A 19,614-nucleotide genomic window follows, 5' to 3' on the forward strand; every position below is an offset into this window, starting at 1 on the left:
GAGCTTAAAGACTCATGGCTGGCAAGTTACAGTCAGATTTTGAACTCTGGTTTCTCTTTTCATTGTATCAGGTAGGAGTGTAGTATATTAGCTACCTACTGCTGTGTAACAGAACTTAATGATGTAAAATAACACACATATATTATCTGATAGTTTCTGTGAGTCAAGAATCCAGACACAGTTTAGTTGGGCCCTCTGCTTCAGAATTGGTCATGAGGCACAACGTTTCAGCACAGGGTCTCTCACAAGTCTGTAATCAAGGCGTCACTGGGGGCCACAGTCATCTCAGGGTTCAACCTAGGCAGAATCTGTTTCCAGACTCACTTAGTGGTTGTTGGAAGGATTGGGTTCCTAATGGGCAGTTAGACCGAGGGCCTTGGTGCCTTGCTGGCTGATGGCCAGAGGCAACCCTCAGTTCCTTTCCAGGTGACCCTTTCTATCTGAACAAGTATGCAAGAAGATCTAGGGGGAGAAAAATCCAGCAAGATTAGAGTCAGTCTTTTGTAACCTAATCACAGAAGTGATATCCCATCACTTTTGTCTGTTCTGTTCATTAGAAGTAAGTCACTAGGGGGCTTCCCTGGTGGCGCAGTGGTTGAGAGTCCGCCTGCCAATGCAGGGGACACGGGTTCGAGTCCTGGTCTGGGAGGATCCCGCGTGCCGCGGGGCAACTGGGCCCGTGAGCCACAATTACTGAGCCTGCGCGTCTGGAGCCTGTGCTCCGCAAAGGGAGAGGCCGCGATAGTGAGAGGTCCGCGCACCGCGATGAAGAGTGGCCCCCGCTTGCCACAACTAGAGAAAGCCCTCGCAGAGAAACGAAGACCCAACACAGCCATAAATAAAATAAATAAATAAATAAACAAATAAAAAAGGCATTTCCTGAAAAAAAAAAAAAAAAAAAAAAAAGAAGTAAGTCACTAGATCCAGCCTACAGTAAAGGGGAGGGATTATACAAGGTTATGAATACCTGAAGGTAGGAATCATTATGAGCCATATCAGAAGTTGCCTACAACAAGTATTTTTGACCTGTAGAAAAATAAGTGGAATGAAAAGGTCAAAAATGTATATAAAAAAATGAGTTAAAATAGGCAGCATGCCAGGGGACAGAATGGGAGGATGTCATTCAGTCATTCAACAAACCTTATTAAGTACCTTCCATGCACAGTGAAGAAAACCATCAATGAAACGAAAAGGAAATCTACTGAATGGGAGAAGATATTTGAGGTGATAATCCAATAAGGGGTTAATATCCGAAATATATAGAGAACTCATAGGACTCAGTAACAAAAAAGAAGTCCGATTAAAAAATGGGCAGACAACCTGAATAGACGTTTTCCCACCAGACACATGAAAAGATGCTCAACACCTTTCTAATCATCTAATCATCAGGGAAATGCAAATCAAAACCACAGTAAGGTATCACCTCCTACCTGTCAAAATGGCTGTTATCAAAAAGACAACAAACAAAAAGTGTTGGCGAGGATGTGGAGAAAAGAGAGCCCTCATGTGCTGTTGGTGGGATTGTAAGTTGGTGTAGCCACTGTGGAAAACAGTATGGAGGTTCCTCAAAAAATTAAAAATAGGACGACCTATCAGTTTCACTTCTGAGTATTCACCTGGAGAAAACAAAAACAGTCGAAAAGATTTATGCACCCATGTTCATGGCAGGATTATTTACAATAACCAAGATACAGAAGCAACCTAAGTAAAGATGTGGTACATATATACAGTGGAATACTTTGCAGCTGTAAAAAATGAAATCTTGCTATTTGCAGCAATATGGATGGATCTTGAGGGCATTATGCTAAGTGAAATAAGTCAGAGAAAGACAACTGATCTCACTTATATGTAGAATTTAAAAAACAAAACAAATGAACAAACAAAACAGACCCATAGATACAGAGAACAAACTGGTGGTTTCCAGAGTGAGGCGGGGTGTGGTGTGGGCTGGGTGAATGGGATTAAGAGGTACAGACTTCCGGTTGTAAAATAAGTAAGTCATGTAGGAATATGGTTAATAAAACTGTAATAACTTTGTATGGGGACAGATGGGCACCAGACTTACCATGAGATTCATATTTAAATGTTGAATCGCTATGTTGTACGCCTGAAACTAACAATATTGTGCATCAACCATACTTCAGTTAAAAAAGAAGAGTGCCTTCCCTGTGCCAGGAAGTACTGGACATCGCTCTGGCTGCTGAGAATATGGCTGCTGCTCTCATGGGTCCCACATGAAAGAATTTTTCCAAAGAGGCTCTGTCTGCTTAGGGGAGGAAGATCCAGCATGTTTTTAGTGACAGAAATTTTCTGAGGGAAGTGCTTAAATCTAGGGTTCCTTGAAATAAGGACTATCATAGAAACCAAAGTAATACATATGGAGATTGTTCTCTTTACTTCTTTTTTTCCCCTCATGCCCATGTCCAGTCCTAGGAAATTCAGCTAGCCCTACTTCCAAAATATACTCCAACTATGTCTACTTTCTCCCCACATTAATGTTACCACCATGATGCTCCTGAGTTTAGGGAAGAGGTCCACTTGAGATATATTTTTCAGAAACGTCCATGTGTGGATGGTTTTAGTCAGGAATCTAAATGTGATCACCAAGGGAATGAGTGTAGAGGGAAGATGACCAGGCACTAAGCACTGGGGCATTCCAACATTAAGACGTGAAGGGGTCAAGGAAGAACCAATCACAGGAGACCAAGGAGAAATATCCACTGAGGTAGGAATAAAACCAGGAAACTAAGTTGTCCTAAAAGCCAAGAAAAGAAACCGAGCGTGTCAGTGAGGAATGAACAGTCAGCTTTGTCAGGTTCTGCTGAAATAAGTTAAATTAGATGAGTACTGAGAATTGAGCATTCAGTTCAGTAACATGTATTCATTGATCAGTAAGAACAGACCAGGTGGAATAGTAATATGAGGGAAAGCTTGATTAGAGTGGGTTTAGAAGAGAATTTTCTGAGACAAGGGGAATTAGAGATGGTGAGTAAGGAAGGGTTTTACTACAAAGAGGAGAGAGATCTGGCAATAATAGGAAGAACTGGGCTAAGAAGAAGCTTTTGCTTTTTAAGGTGGGAGAAATAATAGCATATTTGTATACGGACGAGAATGGTCTGAAGGAGAGAGAAAAATTGGTGATAGGAGAGAGAGTGGTAGAAATGCTAGAGCAGTGTTCTTGAGTAGGTGAAAGAAGATGGGATCTAGTGGACAAGTGAATGGATTAGGCTTAGCTAGATAGAGGAGCAGATGATTTCAGCTACAGAAGGGGTTAGGAAACTATGGCCTTTCGGCTTGATCTGGCCTTCTGCCTTGGTTTGTAACACCCACAAGCTACAAATATGTTTTTTACATGTTTTTAAGTGATTGAAAAAAAAAATGTTTTGTGACACACAAAGATAATATCAGATTTCACAGCCACACGTACTTGTATATTGCATATGGCTGCTTTTGTACTACAACAGTTGAATCGTTGTGACAGAGACTATGTGGCCCACAAAGCCTAAAATATTGACTCTCTGACCTGTACAGAAAAGTGTGCTGGTCCCTGAATTACAGTAACATGAAGAAGGGTAGAATATGTGAGTATGTATGCTGGTAAGAAGGTTGATATAGTAGTGGAGCTGTGGCATTTCTCTACAGTGAAATAGGAAGTGGAGTTTGGGGTTTGAAAAGAGGGAAAGGTGTTGAATGGTTTTCTAGGAGAGTGAGAAAGTGAATGGACAAGGGAATTTTAGTCTGTTTGGCAGGCAGGATTAAGGGCTCATTGAGGGTCTTGGTCATTTATTTAAAGAGAGAACAACGGTTACCATGTGTGTTTCTTCAGCCATGTTTAGCTGTGCAGGAACAGATGTGGAATAGGTTAAAAATTGGGTTTCACCAGCACTGGGATTTTCCTAAGGGAGTATGGTGAAGGGAGATAGGGGCAAGGGAGTTGATGATACACTCAAGGGTGTGTTTGTGATGATTAACCATGATTTTAAGCTGGTTAAAGAGGGAAGAGAAGACAGAGTGATTATGAAAATGTGGTAGAATCGATGTATTTTAGGTTCCACTGAAGGATTATTGGAGTTGGGATACTAAAGGGAATGAGGAAGAAACAGGGGGAAAGGTGGTTAGAGAGTAGGATGTTTGAAACTGAGGTTATGGAATGTTTATTTTTATTGATTATGACAAGGTCTAGGGTTTAACTATAAGAATAAGTGACTGAGGACAAGTGGATGTCAAGGTCTTCATCAAGGAATAGAGAAGTCATGGTGTCGAATATGTGAATGTTGATAACCTAGGAATTAAGAATCAGTGAGGGCAACATCTAACATCATACTCAGCAGGAGAAAAGCTGAAAGCATTTCCTCTAAGATCAGGAACAAGACAAGGATGTCCACTCTCACCACTTTTATTCAACATAGTTTTGGAAGTCCTAGCCACGGCAGTCAGAGAAGAAAAAGAAATAAAAGGAATCCAAATTGGAAAAGAAGAAGTAAAACTGTCGCTGTTTGCAAATGACATGATACTATACATAGCAAATCCTAAAGATGCTTCCAGAAAACTACTAGAGCTCATCAATGAATTCGGTAAAGTTGCAGGATACAAAATTAATACACGGAAATCTGTTGCATTTCTATACACTAACAACAAAAGACCAGAAAGATAAATTAATGAAACGATTCCATTTACCATCGCATCAAAAAGAATAAAATACCTAGAAATAGACCTACCTAAGGAGGCAAAAGACCTGTACTCTGAAAACTATAAGATGCTGAAGAAAGAAATTGAAGATGACACCAATGGATGGGAAGATATACCATGTTCTTGGATTGGAAGAATCGATATTGTCAAAATGACTGTACTACCCAAGGCAATCTACAGATTGCAATGCAATCCCTATCAAATTACCAATGACATTTTTTGCAGATCTAGAACAAAAAATCTTAAAATTTGTATGGAAACACAAAAAACCCCAAATAGCCAAAGCAATCTTTTTTTAAAATTAATTAATTAATTAATTAATTTATGGCTGCATCGGGTCTTTGTTGCTGTGCACGGGCTTTCTCTAGTTGCGGTGAGCCGGGGCTACTCTTCGTTGCTGTGTGCAGGCTTCTCATTGTGGTGGCTTCTTTTGTTGCGGAGCATGGTCTCTAGGCGCTCAGGCTTCAGTAGTTGTGGCGTGCGGGCTCAGTAGTTGTGGCGCATGGGCTTAGTAGCTCCACGGCATGTGGGCTCTTCCCGGACCAGGGCTCGAACCCATGTCCCCTGCATTGGCAGGCAGATTCTTAACCACTGAGCCACCAGAGAAGCCCCCAAAGCAATCTTGAGATGAAAAATGGAGCTGGAAGAATCAGTCTTCCTGGCTTCAGACTATACTATAAAACTACAGTCATCAAAACAGTAAGGTACTAGCACAAAAACAGACTTACAGATCAGTGGAACAGGATAGAAAGCCCAGAAATAAACCCACACACCTATGGTCAATTAATCTATGATAAAGAAGGCAAGAATATACAATGGAGAAAAGACAGTTTCTTCAATAAGTGGTGCTGGGAAAACTGGGCAGCCACATGTAAAAGAATGAAATTAGAACATTCTCTAACAACATACACACAAATAAACTCAAAATGAATTAAAGACCTAAATGTAAGACCGGATACCATAAGACTCTTAGAGGAAAACATAGGCAGAACACTCTTTGACATCAATCACAACAATATCTTTTTGGATCCACCTTCTAGAGTAATGAAAATAAAAATAAACAAATGGGACCTAATTAAACGTAAAAGCTTTTGCACAGCAAACAAAACCATAAACAAAATGAAAAGGCAACCCACAGAATGGGAGAAAATATTTGCAAATGATGCAACCAACAAGGGATTAATCTCCAAAATATACAAATAGCTCATGCAGCTCAATACTAAAAAACAAACAAACAGCTCATCCAAAAAAATGGGCAGAAGATCTAAATAGACATTTCTCCAAAGAAGACATGCAAATGGCTAATAGGCACATGAGAAGATGCTCAACATCGCTACTTATTAGAGAAATGCAAATCAAAACTACAATGACGTATCACCTCACACGGGTCAGAATGACCATCATCAAAAAGTCTACAAATGATAAATGCTGGAGTGAGTGTGGAGAAAAGGGCACCTTCCTACACTTTTGGTGGGAATGTAAACTGGTACAGCCACTATGGAGAACAGTATGGAGGTTCCTTAAAAAACTAAAAATAGAATTACCATATAATCCACCAATCCCACTCCTGGGCATATATATGGAGAAAACCATAATTCGAAAAGATACATGCACCACAATGTTCATTGCAGTACTATTTACAATAGCCAGGACATGGAACCAACCTAAATGTCCATCAACAGAGGAATGGATAAAGAAGATGTGGTACATATACATAATGGAATATTAGCCATAAAAAAGAACGAAATAATGTCATTTACAGCAACATGGATGGACCTAGAGATTATCATACTGAATGAAGTAAGTCAGACAGAGAAAGACAAATATCATATGATATCCCTCATATGTGGAATCTAAAAAATGATACAAATGAACTTATTTACAAAACAGAAGCAGACTCACAGACTTAGAGAACGGACTTGTGGTTACCAAAGGGGAAAGGTGGGCGGGAGGGATAAATTAGGATGCTGAGATTAACATATGCAGACTACTATGTATAAAATAGGTATTCAACAAGGACCTACTTTCCTCCATTATAATGAGGAGGAAAGAGAAGATGGTTGTATTCATATACCTGGTATGTTAATAGGTAGAGTTACATATTTGGTGGTGGCAAGTTTTCTCATCTATATAAGACAAAGCTATCAGTTGAGAGAGGGAGAAAGTTTAAGAACAATGGGAAAGATATGGAGTAATTGTGAAGAGTAGGAAGATGAGCCCACTAGAAAACTTAATGTTTCTGCTTAGTGTTGAGTATCTTTTTTAGGTTGGCGATCATTTTAGGTTGACTGTAATTGTCTCCAAAGGAACAAGTGAGCTGGAAGGCTAGGTAGGACAGGGATGGTTTAAAGTCAGATTTTAATTTGTGCTTTTAGAGGTGCTAGAGTATCTGGTAATGACAAGGAGTAGAGATTGAATGCGGTAGAGTAGAGGAAGAAGTTTCTTGGAGACGAGGAGTTCCTAGAAAGCTGAGAGGACAGGACAGGATATTGGATGAATCACCAATATGGATATTGAATTCTGGAGAAAGGTCAGAGTTGATGTGAAGGAGAAGATTTTGAGCAGGCAAATGTGGAGTTCCAAAGATGCTTTTAGTGCCTTGTCTGTAAACTTAAGTGTCATCTTAATTCTGTTGGGGTTGTTTTTTTTCACTTTTTTTTTTTTCTGATGTGGTGAAATATATGTAACAAAATTTAACATCTTAACCTATTTTAAGTATATAGTTGAGTGGTATTAAGTACATTCACACTGTTGTGCAAGCATCGCCACCATCCATCACCAAAACTTTTTCATCTTTCCAAACTGAAACTCCATATCCATTAAACAGTAACTCCCCATTCCCTCCTCCCTCCAGCCCCTGGCAGCCACCAATCTACTTCTGACTCTGTGAATTTGATTCCTATAGGTACCTCATGTAAGTGGACTCATACAGTATTTGTCTGTATGTGACCGGCTTATTTCACTTGGCATAATGTCCTCAAGGTTCGTCCATACTGTAGCATGGGTCAGCATTTCCTTTTAAAGGCTGAGTAATATTCCATTGTATGTATATACCACATTATGTTTATCCATTCATCCATCAATGGACACTTGAGTTGCATCCGTCTTTTGGCTATTGTGATTAATGCTGCTATGAACATGGCTGTACAAATATGTGTTTGAGTACCTGCTTTCAATTCTTTTGAGGATATACCCAGAAATGAAATTTCTGGATCATATGGTAATTCTATATTTAATTTTTTCAGAAGCTGTTATACTGTTTTCCATAGTAGCTGTACTGTTTTATTTTATACATTCTTGTCAGCACTGCACAAGGGTTCCAATTTCTTCATATCCTCACCAACACTGGTTATTTTCTGGTTTTTTTTTTATAATAGCCGTCTTGATTGAAGTGGTATTTCTTGGTTTTGATTTGCATTTCCCTAATGATTAGTGATATTAAGCATCTTTTCATGTGTTTGCTGCTTATATATCTTCTTTGGAGAAATGTCTCTGCAAGACTTTTGCCCATTTTTTAACTGAATTTTTTGTGGCAGGTTTTTTTGGGTTTTGTTTTTGTTGTTGTTTTTTGGTTTTTTGTTTGTTTGTTTTTTGCTGTTGAGTGGTAGGAGCTCTTTATATATTCTGGGTATTAATTCCTTATCAAATAAATGACTTACAAATGTTTTCTCCCATTCCGTGGTGCTTTTCCACTTTGTTTATAGTGTCCTTTGATACACTTCTGTTGCCTGTGCTTTTAGTGTCATATCCAAGAAATCATTGCCCAATCGAATGTTATAAAGCTTTTTCCCTTTTTTTTCCTAAAAGTTTTATAGTTTTCGTTCTTAATGTTTAGATCTTTGATCCGCTTTGAGTTAACTTTTATATATGGTATAAGGTAAGAGTCCAACTTCATTCCTTTGCATCTGTTGTTTCTTTAAATAGAGAATGAAACCAAAACTTTCTGGCTATTAAATTTTTTTTTTCATTTCTTTACCTAATATTACACAGGTACACTTCCCTTGTTATGGGGTAAAAACTGATTTTGGGGAGGAGGAATTAGTAAGCAGTATTGCTAATTTGGGAACTCTGAACTGAACCACAAGAAAACATTTATTTTACTCTTGTCTCCTTAGAGCCAAGACTCTGGGTCTGATAATCGTATAAATACAGTCAGCCTCAAGGAAGCATTGGAAAGGTTTGATCACAGCCCAACTCCTTCTGCTTCCTCCCGGAGTTCAAGAAAATCATCTCACACTGCAGTCTCAGACCCTTCCTGTGAGTACCCTAGCTTGAAAGCAGACTTCCTTTAAAGAGAGTCCTTCTAAATTGTTTATGTTGCCGCTATCAGCATTTTTCATCACTGCCACTTTCAAATTGTAAGTGTTTACATTTCTGAAATACACTAACCTTTTCAGTGAGCAAGAGGCACATTGCTCACGTTTAGCAGAGTTAAGTTTATAAAGTAGCCTATAAAATATGTAGGTAGTAATATTGGTCTTGTTAAGTTATCTTTAATCGTTCCTCTAAAAGAAAGCAAAACTATTACAGTAATTCCTTTTTTATTGGTAGAGCCAGTAAGTAGTGTTCTTTGAGTTTGCTTTTTGAAAGTGTTTTGTGTGTATCTTGTCTTTATGAAGACTTACATAATTGTCATTAAATTAATATCCTTTTTAATTTTTTAAAAAGAGTCTAGCACCTTTGTTTCTCAGAGTATTAAAACTATATATGATGAAAAAGGAGGTTGTCTGAACTACTCAACATTGTGGGTAGAACATCAAAAGAGGTTAAATATAGAAATTTCTGAGATCTTAGAAAAAAAATTTTTCCCTATTATAGCTATTTCTTTCTTTTAAAAAACAAATTATTTTACTGTGGTAAGAACACTTAAAATGAGATCTACCCTCTTAAATTTTTAAGTGTACAGTACATTATTGTTGACTATAGGTATGACGTTGTACTGCAGATCTCTAGAGCTTATTCATTGTGCTTATCTGAAACTTTATGCCCATTAATTAATAATTCCCCATTCCCTGCCTCCTGGCCATTGGCAGTCACCATTGTGCTCTTTGATTCAATGAATCTGACTATTTCAGATACCTCATACAATGGAGTCATGCGGTACTTGTCTTTTTCTGTCACTGGCTTATTTCACTTAGCATAATGGCCTCAAGCTTCATCCAAGTCACAAATTGCAGAATGTCTTTCCTTTTCCAGGTTGAATAGTAGTATTTCACTGTATGTATACACCACATTTTGTTAATCCATTCACCTGTCAACAGACATTTAGATTGTTTCCGTACCTTGGCTATTATGAATAGTGCTGCAGTGAACGTTGGAATGCTAATATCTCTTCGAGATGCTGATCTCAATTCTTTTGGATAAATACCCAGAAGTGGGATTTTTAGATCATATATGGTAGTTCTAATTTTAATTTTTTTGAGAAGCATCCATACTGTTTCTACGGTGTCTGCAACATTTCCCATCCCCACCAACGGTGTGCAAGGGTTCCAGTTTCTCCACGTTCTTACAACCACTTGTCTTCAGATTTGTTTTTTGAACAGTTTATAAGCTGTTTGTTTTTTTTTTTAATTGTATAGTTAAAGTATACAATTAAAGTATAGTTTAATTGTATATTTTTTGAATTGAAGTATAGTTGATTTACAGTGTGATATTTTTGATAATAGCCATCCTGACAGGTAGAGGTGATATCTCATTGTGGTTTTGATCTGCATTTCCCTGATGATTAGTGACATTGAATATTATTTTATATATCGGCTGGCCATCTCTGTGTCTTTTTTGGATAAATATCTGTGCAAGTCCTTAGGCCGTTTTTTAATTGAGTTATTGGGTTTTTTTTACTATTGAGTTATAGGAGTAGTAACCATTTTTATATTTGAAGTTTTCCTATTTCAGATATTTTCTTTGTCCTTAAAAAAGAAGTGATTAAAATGAATCATCTTGTTGTCATAGACTTCACTTTTATTGAATAATTTAGAAAAATAACTCAAAAACCACTTTTATTCACTGAAATGCATTTTGAGATTGATCTTTGAAAATTATATTTTATAAAGTACTAATGCTATTCTGTTTTTGTTGACCAACCTTAGCTACACCTACAAAGATCCCAACGGATACTAGCACTCCTCCCAGACAGCATTTACCAGCTCATGAAAAGATGGCACAAAGGAGGTCATCATTTAGTAGTCAGGTAAACTCTTCAGGTAGTATTCTTCTGAATAAAGATTTATTAAAGGGGAAAAAAAAATCATCTAAATCTTCAGAAATTCATTTATTCATTATCCCTTTCTATGAAATTCAAAATAGTTGTTGATACATAACACTTACTCAAGATCTTTATTTTTTTGTGAAGTAGTTGTCAAACATACCAGTTCTTTTGATTATTTTTCAGGTAAAATGTTAGATTTCTTTTTTTCAGTTATGGAAGACTGATAATTTAGAGCCATTTTATATCTAATTTCAAATACCAATCACTTTCAGTGAAGTCCAGCCAGCTTTTATTGAGAGCCCATGCAAGGTAATGTGGCAGATGCCTTGAAAGACAAAAAGATAAATAGGGAATAGGCATTTCCAGTTTAGAGGGGGGAGACATGCCTATACTCCGCTAAAAAAGTATGAGGCTAGTTGTAATTCCGTTATAAAGATGCCATGGTGATATTTCTGGTGGAAGTGCTCATGTATGGGAATGGTTGTCACCCCAGTGTTATTTTTTATTTTGCTTCTAGTCCATGAATTCCCAGTCTGTTGGTCAGTCATTGACACAGCCAGTGATGTCTCAAGCTGCAAATCTACCGGTTCCACAAGGCATGTCCCAGGTATTTCTGTTTGTTTCAGTTAAGTATTTTAAAATTATAAATTGTTTCTAAGCTACTAGAGATTTTTAAAAGTACATACTTATAGGTGCAGTAAATCTCAACTGTGGGCATTTAGAATATCTGGGGATTTTTTGATTGTCAGTGATATTGGGGTACCACTGACCCTTTAGTCAGCAAGAACCAGGGGTGCTAATTGTCTTTTAGGGTGTGTGACAGTTTTGCACGACAAAAAACTATCCTGTTTAATCCCTATTGAGAAACAGTATAGGCAGAAAGATATGAAAGATGAAATGTAGCTGTTCATTTTGTTCTTCTTATAGATAGTAGAAGAATTGAGTAATTCATATATTCATCCATTTGTTTATATACAGGACATTTATTGAGTTCCTTGTATTATCAGATATTGCAGGTGCTGGCAGTAAATATATCTGTACTAAGAGACTTTATTACATCTAGAGGGAAGGACAGTTAACTACAATACAGTGTTCTATAGTCTATGCTCAGGGTCTGAAGGCTTGGTATGTGAGCACATTAGATGGACCCTTAATGCAGCCTGAGGAAGTGAAAGAGAACTTCCTGGAAGAATTGTTACTTGGACTGAGTCCCAGAGGAGGCTTAAATATAAAAACCAGCAAGACAAAGGAGAGGTATTGCAAAAGTGACACTTTTGATTATAACTTCACAACTTGTATGTAATTTATGACTGCACTCATTCAGTGCCTCAGACACGTTAAAAATACTACTAAGTTGTGCTAAAAATAATCCAGAAGTTTCTGTTCTGTTTGGTGTTAAAGATATCTTAACAGTATCTTAATTTCAAAAAATGATAGTTAGCAATAGGTAAAAACAATATTTTTCTAAAAATACCCTTATCATATGTGGTTATTTAAATTATATATATATAACTATAGCTATTATATATTATGACACTTGTACAAATATATTGACAGTGCTATAAATTAGCTAAATGTCATAATCTTGACTTTTAGCAACATATAATTGTGTAAGGTATTTATAACAGCACTGTATTATTAAATAGTATCTGGAGTTGCAGTAGTTTTTATTAGCACTGAGTCCTCAAAAGCTTTTTATTCTGAAGGGTAACAGAATTTTTATGTAAATATTTGACATATTTTCAATATTATTAGTTCATTAATCTCAAGATACTGAATAAGCATTTTTTAACATTGTTAAGGAATATTTTCATGAAATAAGTAGTATCGACTATGTCAAAAATGTTAATAAGTATTCAAATCTCGTATTTCATTCAGTGATAAAGCCAAGCACTCTGCCTCTTAGTTCTATGATTTTATTTCCCATTATTCTGCTTTCTGTGTTTATTTTTATTTTCGTATTTGTATTTAATAGAAATCCTTTAAGTGGTGACAGTGTAATGTTTACCTAAAGGTATAAATAACTTCAGTTAAAATAAAATATATTTGTATGACATAAATATAAAATTTCAAATAATGAAAAATTAAGGCATGAGGGTATTAAACTTGTAATGTTTTCTCACACCTAGTGTAATCTAATGTATGATTTGATCTGGCATTGTCAACTTCAGAAGTCAGAGTTGTATACTTTGAAAAGTAATATTCAGTATTCTCAATACAAACTTTTGAAGATAGAGTAAAAAAGCTTTTGGCGGGCATTTCTCACTTTTACATGAATTGTAGGAGACTATTTTAAGATTAAGACAGATTTCCAATACAGTGAAATTCTTTCTGCTCTTATACTGTATCCTGTGCAGAATATTCCTAGAATTAAGTAAACGCACTTAAGTGGTGAATCAACAAATGTGACTAAGTTTCAAGCAGTAGTAAATAGAAGCTGCCTATAACTCAGGTGAAACAGAGAAATAAGTAAGATTGAAACCCTTATTTACTCTGTAGGTAGAATATCTGTGCTTTCATTTGCGTATGCATGCATTCATTTATAATCGCTTAGTCTTTAAAAGCCTAGGTTTTGTACTTGTCTGAGAACAATTTCAGTTGAAAATATTATGTTTGGTTATGTCAGATTTTTACAACTTTCTAATGTCAGATTTTTATAACTTTTATAACTTTCTAATGCACAAAGAGGACATTCTAGGGATGACAGAGTTTGATGTGAACAACTCTAGGTGCAGGCTACTTTTTAAGTTGTTAAAGAGTAGAAATGCAGTTCAGTAACTTGTTCTAGTAAGTGGTAGTGCCACAATAGGAACCTAGGTCTTCTAAAGCCAGTGTTATTAATTCATCTTGTAATCAGTCAAGATCTAGTCAGAAACTAGACCAGAAATTTGAACAGGGGTAGTATAACAAATTACTGGTAACAGGGATTAACTACTGAAAGCAGTTAAGAGAATTCAAAAGAATACAGGGAAAACAGGTGTAGAGAGCAGCCACTAAATGTAAGTGAAAGGGAGCGTAGCCAAGGGGGAGCAACTTGGAAGACTCCCTCGACCCTCCTGGACTGCTGCTCTTCCAGGCCAGGCTGAGACTCAGATCCCATTAGGGCAGGTGTGGCTGTAGCCACTGGGTGGTACACACACTCACGGAGGTGCCACAGACTAGGGCTGGAGAGCAAGAAGCCACTTGCTGGGGTACCAGCAACATTTGCTGGGGAGCTGCCCACTAGGATGCCAGTGAGACTTGCTGGAAAGCCACCTGCTGGAGCGCTGATGACACTCGCTAGGATGCTACCCATTGGCCTAAAAACAAGAAGGAGAAGCACCAGAACCAGAAAGATAGGCACCTCCCTTTGCACCATCCCTCCAGCATCATCACTGACAGGACTGCTTGTGCCTGCTGACTAAGGAGATATATTTATAGGGTCCAGCTCCAGTATCACAAAGCCGAGCAAAGATAGGTAAATTAGGAGTTGAGAGGCAATATATTAATAACTGGCATGACATTCTTAGCTCATGATGTACTGCTTATGTTTCACATTTTACAGTTATGAGAAGTGATTGTAAAATATGTTACACTCTTTCCATCCACCGTACTTAAGTTTCAGTTCTCAGCTCAGTTAGGAGCCATGCAGCATCTGAAAGACCAGTTGGAGCAACGGACTCGGATGATAGAGGCAAACATTCATCGGCAACAAGAAGAACTAAGAAAAATTCAAGAGCAGCTTCAAATGGTCCATGGTCAAGGGCTTCAGGTAAGTTATTACATTTGAATTCAAACAAAGCATGCTATTTGCATTTTGGCTTCTTAGGAAATTGACTTTTCTTAATTAAAAGTGAGATGCAAAAGATACATTTCCTCAGTTTAGTTCCATAAATACTCATTGGTTATTTACTCAATAGGATTGTATTAACAGTCTCTAAAGATGATTCATTCCTAAGAGTGTTTCCATCAGCATCCTTGTTTCTCCAGGTCACAGTCATCTTTTAGCAGGCTAATGTTTAGTAAGCTTTAAACCCATAACATCAAAATACTTTACATAGACTTTTAGGTACATGTAGGTACAGAATTTATGAATCAATCATCAATCATTTTTTAAAAAACATACTAGTAGGTGTGATTCAAATTAGTCTCATTTGGTCAACCAACAAGGCCACTCTAAAGTTATGTCTATCCAAGGAGACTAGGACTTTGGTAAAAGGAAACTTTAAGTGAAGACTGCTTCTATCTAATGCCGTGAATAACAAATGATGAGTGATGCAGAGCTGCCAGTGCACAGACCCTTGAGTAGCTCTGAGTTAGAGTAATGCTAGCTGATATAATAATCCTCAACATGTAAAAATGTCAAACAAGTGGAGGTTTTGAAATTTATAACGCTTTTTCTGACAATTAGAAACATGATAGGGTTAGGGTGACTGGAAGAATGAAAATGAGTATCATGTTTTATTCAGTAATTATTTATTGCTCAGTGTTCATTCAGAATGACTTAGTCTTCTTGTTACTTGCGTTTTAAACTTAATTTTTAGCTGTTTTTTTTTTTTAATGCTCTCATTCTTTTTAACTTAAAAAGATCATTTCAATGTAATCTTTATTTTTAAAGATGTTTTTACAACAATCAACCCCTGGATTGAATTTTGGTTCTGTTCAACTTTCTTCTGGAAATTCATCTAATATCCAGCAGCTTGCACCTATAAATATGCAAAGCCAGGTTGTTCAGACTAACCAAATTCAAAGTGGAATGAATACTGGACACATTGGCACAACTCAGCACATGATACAACAGCAGACTTTACAAAGTACATCAAGTCAGGTAACGTTAACGAGTACAGTGGGCTGTGGGGTGTTCAGTGATTGAAATGTATGGTGTTGCTAAAACAAAAATAAAGCTTCATCTTGAACAATACCATATTTAAAACTTTAATAGTAATAATTAGAAACTATAGTATTGAGAGTGATAATTAAAATATTTTGAGCAAAATTGTTCTTAATTGTTGAATGCTTTTTGTTGAATGCTTAATTGAATGCTTTCAGTATTTTGACATTTAAAAATTTTGCAGTTTGCTTAAAATGAACATATGGACTAGTTCTGTGTGTTAAAAAAAAAAAAAAGTTTGACTTGCAAGAGTCTGACTAGGACGTGTTACCATAGGTGAAGAATGTATTGTTGGGGCAGTGATGGCTTAATCAGCATTCTAGGAAATTTTGGTAATTGGTGTGCATCTGTGATTATGAATCTCAAGACTTCAAATGAAATATATAAAAATGTGTAATGTCAGTCACCTACTCTGGGTGTTTGAAGAAATTCTTCATGTATGTTTCATATCATCCCTGTTAAGATCATGTTCCTTTTCAAAAGTCATAGCTTACCTTCCAGCAAGATACTGAAGGCTGATTCATTCTCAATGACTACAAGTTATTCCTTGATTTCTCCCAGAGTAATATGTTCTGCCACTTCTGTTTCTGTCATGTCAACTATTGTTAGAATGACGAGTAGTAGAATCATACTTCCTGAATAAATTTTTTTCAGGTAATCTATCTGTAAAATATTCTCTTTTCTAGCAGAATCAACAGAATGTACTGAGCGGGCACAGTCAGCAAACATCTCTTCCCAGTCAGACACAGAGCACTCTTACAGCCCCACTGTATAACACTATGGTGATTTCTCAGCCGACGGCCGGAAGCATGGTCCAGATTCCATCTAGTATGCCACAAAACAGTTCCCAGAGTGCTGCAGTAACTACATTCACTCAGGACAGACAGATAAGGTAGTGGTCATATTTCATTAGTCATTCCAAAGATGTAAATTGTTTGATTAAAAAACAATACTTTGATCTTTAAAAACGTGATTTTAATTTGTTGCTCACTCTTGAATTTGAAATAAAAACACAGAATGTATCCATTGTTTACGGACTTTATAATAAAAGAGTAACAAGAAGTTTCGTTTTGTTCAGAAATGTGCTAACAAATATTGTAGAATCCAAATTCTACAGCACACTGTTACACAAGTTTTATAATCGGGTTTGTCTATATCACTATAAAACTTCTATCATTTCAATACAGATGCTGTGAGTTGTCAGTGTAGTGACAGTGGTCAGGGTGTTTGCTACCACGGTTTATACGTGTTACGGAGTAAGAGTAGCCCACCTTTCTTGATTTCTATTAAGTACTGTACTAAATGCTCCAAATATATTATCTTATTTAATTTTTATTTTAAAAAAATAGGCGTTAGGGTCTTTTATTCCCCAGGTAAGAATAAAGTGAGTTTTTAATAATTTGGTCAAGGGTCTATAGCTGTTAAGGGAGTGAAGAAGGGTATCTGAATTCAAGCCTGGGTGTCTGATTTCAAAGCTCAAGTGCTTTAACATATACTACGCTAAAGTTCTGTGGGCAGTTCTAGAAAAACCGCCATCTGTGACTTATTTTAGTCATCCGAATAGCTGACTTAGAAACAAATATTATGAAGAAATACCCTTTTCGAATATTAGGAAGGAGTCTTTCAACAACTATAGGATTTCTATAGTCTTAATTATATTTTAAATACATTTTATTTTTTACTTATTTTAGTACAATATAAGTAGGCTGCTGCTTTTATAATAAAATCTTGCTGTTGTATTAGACTGTGTAATAGATTTTATTAAAGTCCTATTAATAATTTCCAGAGACTAAAGAAGCTGCAGGATTGCAGAAGCAATAAGAGCAGAGAGAAACTCATTTCTTCTCTTTGGAACTCAGTTCCTTCAAGTTAAAAAGTCCAGCTTTCAGCTTTGACTTCTGAAAAGAAGTATTATGAATATGCTCCACAGAAATATAGAGGACTAGTTTTAAAGCCTGAGGGAAAATCCATTAACGTAGAATGTTGACATGCATTTGGGAGGACACAATTTAGCAATTATTTGTAGACAACTGTTTTTTGAAGGGGGAAAAACATACTTCAGCAAACATTTGAGTGCCTACTTAGATGAGTATGGCACATTCTTTATCCCAGGAGAAAGATCAGACTAGTCAAAGCCATAGAAAGGTAAATAATCAGTATTGTTTGATGTGATAAATCCTTACTAGGTCTTTAGAAAGGAGGAAGTGAGCAGTTTTATGGGTTGAGGCAAGCAGGCGAAGAGAGGAGTGTGGTCAGGGAAAGCTTCAGGGAGGAGATACTTGACCTGAGTCTTAAAGAGCTTGGCTTTGGATATGCGTGTGGCAGGGAGTCCAGGAGGGTGTTCTAGGCAAAGGTAGGAGTATATACAAAGCCACGGAAGTTAAGCCAAGGTAGATTGCAGACTCTTTTAGTGCCAGAGAGGGATGAGGTAGTCTCATAGTATACCAGTGGGCAGTTGGACAATTCAGATACTAATTACTTTTAAGATTACAGAGAAATTAGTGCTTAGCACTTCTATGATTAAGCCACTTTGTAATGTTATTTGTTTCTTTGTGCTTTCTTTATAGGTAAATTTTTTACTATATATGTTTTTGCATTAAATAATGCATTTGGTCCTGAAGTATATAATATACAGTATTTTATTTTTAAGATTTGGAATGGATTCAGAATAGATTTATTTTGTCTTGTGGAGCATATAAAGTATGTATATGTGCTAAGTTTAATCGTAGTTATGTGCTTTGAACAGTTTGTAATTGCAGCTGTGTCATGCTAAATCGACGGTAGTCATGTCTCAGTTTCCTCACTGTGATGACCAGTGTTGGAAACTAACTTCATCTCACAGAAAAGGCAGATAGAAATAATATTGCTCCCTGAAGAGGCATCGTTTTTTGTTGTTGTCCTTTTACTAAAGACTGTGGAAGAAGGAAGGTGGGTGGGAGGGAATGTTAGTGAATTGTAAAACGGTGGGTACTCTGCTCCTTGATAAATTTATAAATTGAGTGTATTTTTATGTACTGTTAGAATGTCATTTAGTTTTGAATTATGTTTATAAGATACAACTTGCAATGTAAACATCTGTAAACCTAGAGAGTTTTTTAAAAATTCCCTTATGACCGCTTTATTTTGATTAGTTTGATTTAAGTTTATTTTGATTAGCAAAATGAACCATGTGTCACATATACCTACCTCCCAAGGACCTAGTAATTTTATAAAAAGAAAAAAGTTGATATTTTTAACAGGTTAAATTTTTTTTTATTGTGGTAGAATATACATAACATAATATTTACTGTGTTAACCGTTTTCACATTTACAGTTCATTGACATGAGTGCATTCGCACCATTGTGACAATCACTACCATCAATCGCCAGAATTTTTTCTTCTTCCCAAACTAAAAATCTGTATCCATCAGACGATAACTCCTCACTCATCTTCCCCCTAGCTCCTGGGAACCACCATTCCACTTTCTAAGCACATAAGTCTGTGACTTTGACTACTCTAGATACCTCATATAAATGGAATCACGTATGTCTTTTCTAACTGGCTCATTTCACTTGGCACGAAGTCCTCAAGGCTCATCCATGTTATAGTATGTGTCAGCATCTCCTTCCTTTTTAAGGCTAAATAATATTCCATTGTAATATATATACCACAGTTTGTGGATCCATTTATCTACTGATGCACACTTGGGTTGTATCCATCTTTTGACTGTTTTGAATAGCTGCTATGAACATGGGTGTACAAGTATTTATTTGAGTCCCTGTTTTCAGTTCTTTTGAGTATATGTCCAGAATTGGAATTGCTGGATCATATGGTAGTTACATTTTTAATATATTTGAAAAAAACACC

The 19,614-nt window shown here is 36.5% G+C and overlaps 1 protein-coding gene across 12 annotated transcripts in view; it reads left to right on the forward strand.

Annotated features, from left to right (window-relative positions):
- Positions 1-19,614, forward strand: part of CLOCK (clock circadian regulator) — a 128,627-nt gene that overhangs the window by 102,295 nt on the left and 6,718 nt on the right. For 11 of the 12 annotated variants that reach the window (XM_036853605.1, XM_036853598.1, XM_036853595.1 and 8 more), the window contains 6 exons: positions 8,805-8,946; positions 10,779-10,879; positions 11,415-11,504; positions 14,496-14,648; positions 15,495-15,704; positions 16,454-16,659. In XM_036853605.1, the coding sequence (XP_036709500.1) occupies positions 8,805-8,946; positions 10,779-10,879; positions 11,415-11,504; positions 14,496-14,648; positions 15,495-15,704; positions 16,454-16,659 (902 nt within the window). The remainder of the gene's footprint in view (positions 1-8,804; positions 8,947-10,778; positions 10,880-11,414; positions 11,505-14,495; positions 14,649-15,494; positions 15,705-16,453; positions 16,660-19,614) is intronic. The other variant, XM_036853603.1, reaches the window with a different exon arrangement.

This window comes from Balaenoptera musculus, chromosome 5, assembly GCF_009873245.2.
Source record: "Balaenoptera musculus isolate JJ_BM4_2016_0621 chromosome 5, mBalMus1.pri.v3, whole genome shotgun sequence".
NCBI lineage: Eukaryota > Metazoa > Chordata > Mammalia > Artiodactyla > Balaenopteridae > Balaenoptera > Balaenoptera musculus.